The following is an 11,013-nucleotide window of genomic DNA, read 5'->3' as shown; positions in this document are numbered from 1 at the left end:
CCATAATCACATGGACCAACGGATAAACATCGAGTTAATCAATCAAATTGTCAAACACATATGCAACAAATAAATAAATGACCCCACGGAAATATCTCACCTCACTTATCCTGTCCAATTTTGTATTGCTTATACCTTGAGAACACATGTCTCATCTTATTGCCTATCATACTCATTAGACTGATCACTCTCATAGTCCATCTTATCAGGTGGTTTTCACAGGTAAAGGATTCCAAACATTTAATCACATCTCCACTTGTGATCCAAGTGTCTCACTTCACATCCCCCGGTTCGTACTACCAATGCACCCTTACTCCATATTACTAAAAGACACACAACACACTTACTGTTAATGCATCCCAATCCACTATGCATGTAAATATATTACACCAAGTAATCAAATTGCTCTCAAATTCTTGCAAATCTACATATCAAATATATTGAAATGTTATATAATCATACAACAGAATTGAACAACCACATACATATAGAAAAAATTACATATATATGCACATACAATAACTATATTTACTCTTAATGAACCCCACTAGGGTCATCATTCGACCCAAAAGCAACATTTGTCTCACATATCATCTTACCATTCTACTTATCATTCATCTTGATACAGTCCTTAACAAAGTGTCTAGAGTTATCACAACTGTAACACCACTTACCACCAGACTTGTCTCAACCCCTTTCCTTCTTCTTACCACCATCATCACTCGATTCACTAATGTCTTGAGCCTTACCCACACTCATTTGTTTAAACTTCATTCTACTCATCAGCATATGTGTCTCACCACTCCTCTTATCGTCTCTTTCAACCTTAATCTCAATCTCCTTACTTCTAAGAGAATCAATAACAATTTGGGTGTTAAGGTGTTCCTACCATACTTAGTTGCATTCTTAACCTACCTATATGAGTCAGGCATAGAATTGAGTAAAATAATGGCTTTATATGTTTCATATACAATCTCATTACAGTTAACATCATAAAAAAGCTTGTTAAAAATATCCAAATTGTCATTAAGATCCTTAGAAGGATCCATTTTAAAACTGAAAAATCTTTCGAGCATGTATAACTTATTAGAAGTCAACCTAAGCAAATATGAGTCCTCCAATTTTTTTCAAAGTTCATTTGTAAAATCAAGTTATCCAATTTTTTCTCAAAATAGTATTAGATAGAGGTAAAATAATTAAAGTGTAAGCAATATCATTATATTAATCTTTTTGTGCTTTTGTCAAATCAACTGGAAAATTACCATCTACGGCTTTTGAAATTTTTTGTCGAATCAAAATCAACTTTATCTTTTGTTGCCAGATTGAAAAATCCACTTTTTCATTGAAAATTTCAACTTTAAAATGTAAAGATACTTTGAAAAAACAGAACGACAAAAGTGCACAAATAGATCACACAAAATAATCCAAAGGCCGCAATGTATACAGTTCTAGATTCTTAGGATTTCGTAATTCGAGATTTCAATTTCAAGTGAATGGTCAAACGGGTCATGTTCAGGTGTTCTAACAGAATAATTAATGCAACAGAAAGTATGTCAACAAAATTTTAATTTTTCAGCAATACAGTCTCACATAGTGACTTAATGACAATTAAAATGCAAATGTAATTATCAAATTGCAATTAAATCAAACACTTAAAATAGAGTAAATAATTCCTAAATTCTAGCACAAATAATGATTACCCCACATGGTAACCTTAATCCTAATGTCTCCATACATGATGTCTCGCTAATGTTGGAATTTAAATGGGATAAGCCAATTTATCAAAGCGGACCAATCTACAGTTTGTAAATAATGAGAGATGTAAATTTATCAAACTTTAGGGCAACCACTATTCTCCTTAAAGCTCCTGCAACTATAGCAACCAATAAAAATGATTAAATTCCATACGCGCAAAGGACAAAATTGTTTAGATTTCACTATATAACTTGAGACAGAAAATCAACACCAAAATGTCAGAAATAATGTTATGAACAAATTAACTGCGGACACGGTCATCTCTACACACCACGTCGGAGTTTTGCACGTGACCTCACATGCCTAACCATTGGGATTGTCTCTACCTGTATGTCACATAATGGTCTCTATTTCACCAATCGGTCATTGGATTGATCGAAAATTGCACAAATAGATTCGATCTTTCACAATTTTTTGACAGTTTTTCGATCAGCTTACTATTTCAATTTTGCCATGGACCAATCTACAGTTTGTAAATAATGAGAGATGTAAATTTATCAAACTTTAGGGCAACCACTATTCTCCTTAAAGCTCCTGCAACTATAGCAACCAATAAAAATGATTAAATTCCATACGCGCAAAGGACAAAATTGTTTAGATTTCACTATATAACTTGAGACAGAAAATCAACACCAAAATGTCAGAAATAATGTTATGAACAAATTAACTGCGGACACGGTCATCTCTACACACCACGTCGGAGTTTTGCACGTGACCTCACACGCCTAACCATTGGGATTGTCTCTACCTGTATGTCACATAATGGTCTCTATTTCACCAATCGGTCATTGGATTGACCGAAAATTGCACAAATAGATTCGATCTTTCACAATTTTTTGACAATTTTTCGATCAGCTTACTATTTCAATTTTGCCATTTTTGGGTGATTTTTCAACCAAATCCACAACCTAAGAGCTCTGATACCAATTGTTGTGAAGGCTAGCTCCAAAATCTTCAAATCAATGATTTTCGGGCTCGGTTTCACATTACTTTTCTTTACCAAACAACCAATCAGAATGGCTTCAACCTACAATCAATTAATCACTTATGGTTGCTTTTCAATCTCACCCACAAAGAATAAGATATTGGTATTGATTTGCAAGCACAAAGGCAAGAAGAAAACAAGAAATAAAGCACAAGAAAGAGACACAAATCAAGAAGGTAACCACCGGTTTTTGAACACAAAGCATCTGGTTATTTTCTCTCCTAAGGTAGCCACATTTTCTCTTCTTTCACACACAAATCAACAAAAAACCGACTAGGGCTAGACAACCATATATAGATATAGGTTAGGCTTTAGTTGGACCGAGAATGTGGTTAAATGGGCTAAGACTAAAGAGCCATCTAATAAACATTAATTTGGGCCGTGAGCAACATTAATATGTTAAGCTACTTCCAACGGTCCACATTTTTTTTTGGTCGAGCCTTTAGACTTGATTGTTGGTAATTAATTCACCATCAATGGAGTCATGTGAAAAATATAATCCGACGTTTTACATTATTGTTGGAGATTTATAGGATATCAAAACCCAACACTATACGCTCAACGAAAATGTCAAACCATCAATTGCACTCATAATCTTTTGTTAGACTTTTGAGAATTCACTCTTTAAAATTTTAGTTCATTAAGAAAACTTCTATATGAAATGTAATTCGATTTAATTTTTTTAAATAAACAACAATGAAGTCGTATTCGAAAAAATATCATACTCAATTATTTTTATACTTTTCAGAAAATTATTAATTTATGATATGATCAGACATAGATTTATATTGATATTCTCTAAAAAGCATTATTTTATCTATATATTGAAATTACTAGTTCATCCCATTAGCCCAAGTCGAGATTGGAATATATGTTGTTTAATAGAGGTTATTAATTCATAAAAGTTATTGTATTTGTATTTGTATTTTTTTATTTTTATTTTTTTGCTTCGTGCTTGAAAAGAGACTCGCATGACTCACCCTCTTCCCGTCCTACCATCCAAAATGGTTGGCCTCCTCTTTCAATGATTTATTCTTCCTATATCACTCTCATTACTGTGAGAGCATGTTTAACTTACCTTTAGAATAACTTTTTTATTTTTCAAATCGTTTTGCACATTGATAAGGTCAAAATTGGTAACCCTGAGATCATATTTGAGCCCCATGTGCAAGGGGCTTCCACTAGTAGATATGTGTAGCAGAAAATATATGTTCATTTTTAGCAAAAATAATATAACTTGTTATATTTAATTTTAAATATTTTATTGTGATCAACCAGCTGCCCATGCTCACTCCAAATCCTGAATTTGTCCCTAATAGGCATGGTTGTGTCCCCAACTGCATGAATAGTGGCATCCCATCCTCCTTATCTTTAAGCTGGCTCCTAATACAACAAGAAGAATGAGGTCTCCAGCCTTAGCCTCGGGGTATCTCTTAAGCACAATAGGATCCCACCTTGTGAGTCCTATTATAAATTAACCATATGATCAATCTCCTCATGTCTCCTATGTCCTTATCACGACACGATTATTTGACGACAAGGAGTCCTAACCAATCACGCCACTTTATATACACATCCTGACTTTATAGCTCTGTACGTATATTCTCTCCGTCTATTTACTTACTTAAGCGTTGGAAGGTTTACGGGATCAACGCACCACACATTTGTTTCAAGTTATTGGGAGCTTTGTTCATGATCTTAGCTCGAGTCTGTACAGGTCAAGTCCGAGTCCACTCACGTACATCAACACATATACAACCTTTTATTTATTTATTTATTTATTTTTCAAGTAAATGGGTTATTCATGTTAATACTAAGATAAAATAAAGATAACTTATAAAATAGAATAATTTACTTATTTCCAACTTTGAACAACAAAAAAATAATTTATTACCAATATTATTACTTATTTAATTATAAGTAAGTTTAGTTACAAGTAGTTGTTCAAGCTTAGCCAAGCATCTACTCGTAAAGTGGTAATTGCCACTCACTTCGTATCTTTTAGTTTGATCATTAATAGTTGGGCAGTTTGAATTTTTCGTAGGTTTAGGGTTTTTTGGAGACTTTTCTTTGTTCAAGCTAGTATAACTAGAACTATTCTATAACAGTGGAACCAGTAACAAATGAACATATTAGATAAGTTACTTTAGGGTGACAGCGTAAATCTCTTTCTTCAGATTATGAAGAATACCTTGACAAAAGTGAGATTAAAAAGAAGTTCTTGGAACTGTATACTTCTTGCTCATAGTATATTTTTACAAGGCTCTCACACAGGGCCGGTCCTGGGCTGAGGCATTTGAGGCCTCAGCCTCAGGCCCAAAACCCTTAGGGGGGCCAATTTTGCTTCAAATTTTTTTTTTTTTTTTTTTTTGGGAATAGTTTTGGATTTTGGATGTTATTTTAATTTTTTTTTTGGGGATAGTTTTGGATTTTGGATGTTATTTTAATTTTGTATTGTTTTCGTAAACTTGTAATGCTCAAATTTTTGCGTACATAATTGAAAATGTTATTAGATTTTTACGTAAATTTTTACGTTGATTTCGTCCGGGGACCCAATTTACGGACCTCGCCTCGGGCCTCCATTATCACAGGACCGGCCCTGCTCTCACAACCAGGGGCTTAGATAGGAGGGCTGCAATTTTTAGCTCACCTCAAATTTAAAATTTTAGCTCGTCCTAGCTTTGCTCCTGCCCTAATCTATTTCTCTTCTACTTTAAAGGGAAGAAAAGCCACAGGATTCTTCGAGTTGAGTTTCAATTCACAAAATGGTTCTGGGAATAAAGGCACCATATAACAAACCAATTGTTGGTACAATAGTTAGAAAGTTGAACTAAAAAAAAAGAGAGAGAAACTTTTGAGTATTATTCGAACGTTAAAAGGAGCATTCTTCATCAGGTTTGGTACTTCATGTTTATTTTATACACTTATTTGGACATAAAAATAGACATTTAATAACCCTTTTAAGCAATAACAGCTTAATTTATTTTATATTTTGTTTATTAGGTAAACTCTATAATTGGAAGTGGAATTGAAAAAAAAAAAAAGGCTAAAATGATGAAGTCCAAAGTTTGATGACCAAATTGCAAATATTCAATATTTGATTCGTACCACAAGACAATGATTTGAAGATTTCTAGAGATAATTGGATGAAATTAAAAGTAAAAAAATAATGGAATATGATTAAAATATTATCAATTTTCAGTCGTACAACTTATATTTCATATTTTTAGCGAAAAATTATAACCCACTTTTGGCATAGTAAACATTCAAATTGAAAAAAATTCTATTTGTATAAAAGTCGTATCCCTTCAAATGAGCTTTCTAACACATTTTAAATCACCTCAATCGAATATAGGGTGAGAAAGTTATGATTAAAATACTGACAGTTATGCAGAGACAAAAATATGCGTGCGAAGGCAACTTTCCTTATTTAATTAGAACTTTTTAAAAACCAATTTGGACATGATTCTCAACCAAATTTCAACTCCTACAAGTATCTAATAGCAGGATACATTAGGGAGACTTCTCCTACACCTCACATACACATATTATACTCCATTATTGATCAATCATTATCATAAAATGAAACAAAATTTATAGTTTTGTTAGAGAATTGAAGGGGACTTGCAAGAATTTAATTAAGTGAAGATTCAACCTTGATTTTTGGACAAAAAAAGAGAGTGTTAAATTGAAGATTTATAAAAAAAACCACTGAAGAGACTTAAGATCTCAAAATTCATCTTCATCTTTTCAAATTTATCAAAAATTTTGGTTGTCTTTCCACTTAAATATGATTTATTGTAATTTTGATATGCTAGGCTAGATTTATAACTGTTGCGATGTAGATAAACTCTTATTATGATTTTTTAACATAAACTAAGTATTTTGACATATAATATGTGTGAGTTCATGGAAGATTGTTATTGAGTTTTAATACCCTTTCAATTGCTTGGTCATCGATTGTCTTAAATGTGAGTTTTATTGATTTCAAAAGAAATAATGGAATAGTTAGCACTTATAACAATCATTATAGAGTCCAAAATAGGAGATAGAGATATACAGTTATACTTTACATAATTCCTATAGATGTTCTAGAGATACTTTTAACTAATTTAGGAACATTGATCAACATGAATAAGTACATATTGTCATGAATTTAATTGTATTAAAAATGGATTAACAAAGAAGATTTGAAATCTTATCATTCATCTCACATACTTGACAAAAACCTTCATAATTAGCTTAGTTTTTATAATTAGATAATTAAGTATAAATACTCAAAACCAATTTGACTATTCAGTAAAGGTTGAAATTAATTGACACTAGATTAAACGCATAGTTCTCATGGGTTCTACGCTTTATTCATTACTTTTACTTGTTCACGATCTCATTCACTTGTGGAAAATAAAACGATCAGTGCTCATGATTTTTATTAGTTAAAAATATGTAATTGACTCTTTGACAATAACTTGAACAAGAAGCTAGAGCCAGCAGCATATGCTTAATTAAAGAAAATTAAGTAAAGATTTAAAAATTATAATTATTTTAAATTAATTTGAATTCTTCTTTTGTTGCATGTAGGTAGCAGTAGAGATGAAAAGCGAGCGATTCCCTAAGTCTACGAAGAAACAAGTCAAAAAGATTGGAGAATGGTAATATTTTAAATTAAGAAGAACTCCTCGGTTCGGTTCAGGTTTGGTTCATTTTGAGAGTTTTGTCCAATCTTACCTACGTCGAATTATTAAACCCTACGCTAAGTGCACAAGATTGGAGAACGGTAACATTAATAATAGTTGAATCATTAACTATATGCGAAGAATATGAGATATGATAATGATATCCTTAATAGTAGGTTGGGATCGCCCTGTAATACGAAGGCATGGTGGAAGAAACAAATATTCCCTAAGTCGACGAAGAAACAAGTCAAAAACATATGTTGCCACCACAATAATTGAGGCCTCAATCCGTAGATGAGTAAAAATTAAGTTACCCACCACATCATATCTAACTCAACCCATGAAGATAGTAGTTAAAGAACAAGCTCATGCATCATGAACAACAAAAAATAAAATTCAAACATTAATTTGTTGTATATTTTATTTGTATTTGTTTTCCAATTTTGATGTAGAAGCCTATCACTTATTGATGGCATGATACTCTAACATCAAGGTTGATTTGTTTCAAGTTGTACTGAGATGAGTCGTGTTCGTATCTAAAGCCTATAATCATGTTTCTGGTCAAGCAATACAAATATATATCTTTGTTCAGGCTAGCCTTGGTGATCAAGGCGTTCTTTTGTTCAGCAGGCCTCGACGACCGAGGGATAAATGTTTTATTCATGAAACTTGAGCAAGCAATGGGATCCTTTGTGGTTGACATGGCACCAGATGGACAATAATCATTTCTACATGTAATAGTTACCATTTATTAGGACAATAATGTGTGGACTCTCGACGTGAAGACATTATTTTTTCATATTTCAACTTCCAATTTTAGTTGATGATTTACATGGCAAGCAATAATTGGAAATCGCTCATTAAAATGATGAACGGTGATGATGAGAGAATCAAAATAAAATTGATTCGAGAGGTGCCCATATATGTCCCTGTCTCACCAATAATGGGAAAAGATTAACAAGATATAAGGTGTTTCCATTCCTTTGGAATATAATTAAGAAAGAACTTCTTGGAGAATATTTTTGACATGTGATTAAATAATTCGTTGTAGAGGAATAACTTTTACATATATCCTATGCTTTATCATATGAATGTAACTAAGTGTGTGTGTATATATATAGTCACATCTAAGCTTCCTTTTGCTTTCACAAGGAAAACGGTTCACTTGTAGAATATACATTGGTGTTACCAATGAAATCATAGATTTCAAAGATTAACGAAGAACTGGTTAAGAAATAAATATAATACCAGTTACATCTAAAAAAATATTAATTGTTGTGGGCTACTGCTCTTAATAAGTTAATCTTTTAAGATAAAATTTGTATCTTAATTAACATTATAGTCTAATAAATTCAGACAATCAATTCAATCCCTCTAAAGTTCAAGCGAGCGATTAGATTCCAAGTTTGGTGTGCTCGGCCAAGTAACCATCTTGTGGGTGCATGTTGCTCAAACAAGTGATCGAGTTTCAAATTTGGTGTGTTCAAATAATTAGCCATCTTGTAAGGACATGTCAAAGGATAAATATCACATTTGTTAAATATGAAAACATTAACCAATATATATGAGCCGGGTTACTTCTTTTAACAGAATTGACTTTTTAAGATGAAAATTCAGGTCTTCATAAATTAATGCGTAATGGAAAATCCATGAATTATGTGTTTGCATGTATGATAATACTAAAGGAATATAGTTAAATTGAACTAACAAATCTTCAAGTTTTGCTTCCTTTTCTTTTTTTTTTTAATATTATAAATTTAGGAAGAGAATATTGTACATAACTTCTCGTTGATGACCCTCAACCCGATAATGTCGATCTCATTAACAGGTGAATGCTATAATAACCAAGATCTTAGCTTCCTTTAAACACCTGATACGTGTTTAAGCACCCACAGATTATTGGAATGAGGTATCAACTATCAAGAGAAGGATTTTTTTGGGGGCGGAGGGGATGGCCTATCAATCATTGGCAGTACTCTCAACCGAGTTTTTAGGTTATGGAATTTCATCCCTAGGACTAGTGACTTTGATGAATCAACTCCTTCCATTGTGCCTAACGAGGTCTTTGGATAGTTGGTGCATGTTAATAGGGCTAATGGAACCATGCTATACAAACATAATTGTTGACACGTGGAATGACCGAACACTTACACCTCGAGGGTCGGGCATTATTTTATTCACGTGAGATCCACGCTCCATGTGAGGATCGGTTACCAAAGTTCGGGCACTTTGACATTTTCCTCTTTTAAATACCTGATATAAATATGTAAATACTCCATATCTTTGTTTGCAGTCATGTTTAATTGACAAAAAACTTATGTAGCAGAAAGCAAGGATTTCAAGACCTCTCATTGATACCACCCACCATAAATCTGAACTCCAAAGAAGTGTCATTCTCCATTCAGAAGCAACACTTTCCATTTGAGGAATCATCAAACTCAGAGTTTGGAATTGTCTGCTCAGATGCCCTTGTCAACCCTTCACAAACGATCTCCTACCTGAATACTAAAGACTCTGGTTCTCTTCTGGGTTTCAACGACCAAGAAGCAAATGATCAATGTCATGATTGCCCGAAGGATCAATCTGATCTAGCCCCCGTCTCCTGGCCAGAACAACTAAAATCAGACTGGACGCAGCTTTCGATGTCTATCCCTGTAGCTCCTTCAGATTTCTCATCATCCTCTTATCCTTCTCTACGGGAAAAACCTGCCATTTCAAAAGCGAGGCTATCTCGTGAGCTAGGCCCTATCCAAATGAGCTTGGGCGTAAGTAATGATATTGGAGAATCACTTCAAAAGCAGTTAAATTGGTTACCAGTTTCTTGGGGAAATTCAACAGGCGGTCCATTAGGAGAGGTTTTGGCGAGCACCTCTATCAGCGTAGCAGCTGGCACAAACTTGTCTTCTTTGAAAGCATATGAAAGTAGCCCTCAGCTTGATTCTTCTCCCAATGGCGTGCTGCAGAAGTCTACCTTTGTCTCGCTCTCTAACAGCAGTTCCGGGAGCAGTCACATCGCCGACAACAGGAGCGCACCCCGAGAATGCTAATCTTCGCCATGAAATTGGTTCAGCTACTCCATCCCTGTAAGTGTATAATAAGGTATTTTAAATGGCAAAGTGACGGAACAAAAACAAAGCTAGTTTAAGGAGTTGATGGAGGAGGATTTCCGGATATTGCTTATTATGTGTCTCAATTTCCTTTTTACTGTTTACTTTATAATCCCTACTAAAGTTTTTAAGCAGAAAATAGGCTCATATTGGTATATAGCCTTCTTTTATGTATGATTTACTCATGTTGATTTACCCCTATTTATTTCCCATTATTTGCCCTTCAAAATGAAAAATACGACTTTTATTCATCACATCAAGTCGTCATATTTGACATTCTATGTTTTGTGTGAGGTCCGTAACGATTATATTTTTCATTCTCATTTTTATATTAATGTAGCTCAAACATGGCCTAATTTTTTATTTTATTTTATATGTTTAACTTTATTTTCGAAAATGCATTTTCACTGAGCTCGATATATGAATTTCCCTTGCCCTTATGCCCTAGCGGGAATTAGGACTCGAGAGAAAATCCTTATATTAGTTGCTC

General features: G+C 33.4%; 1 protein-coding gene across 1 annotated transcript; it reads left to right on the top strand.

Moving 5' to 3' along the window:
• Nucleotides 1-9,221: 9,221 nt before the first annotated feature.
• On the top strand, nt 9,222-10,678 carry LOC111401460 (growth-regulating factor 1-like). The gene is made up of 2 exons (XM_023029199.1): nt 9,222-9,244; nt 9,743-10,678. Exon 2 carries the CDS (start codon nt 10,059-10,061, stop codon nt 10,461-10,463), a length of 405 nt encoding a protein of 134 aa, XP_022884967.1. The 5' UTR covers nt 9,222-9,244; nt 9,743-10,058; the 3' UTR covers nt 10,464-10,678.
• Nucleotides 10,679-11,013: the final 335 nt, after the last annotated feature.

Source organism: Olea europaea, chromosome 10 (genome assembly GCF_002742605.1).
Source record: "Olea europaea var. sylvestris chromosome 10, O_europaea_v1, whole genome shotgun sequence".
In the NCBI taxonomy this organism is placed as follows: Eukaryota; Viridiplantae; Streptophyta; class Magnoliopsida; order Lamiales; family Oleaceae; genus Olea; species Olea europaea.
Note: the sequence above shows the minus strand (reverse complement) of the source record. Positions and strands in the feature narration are given on the sequence as shown.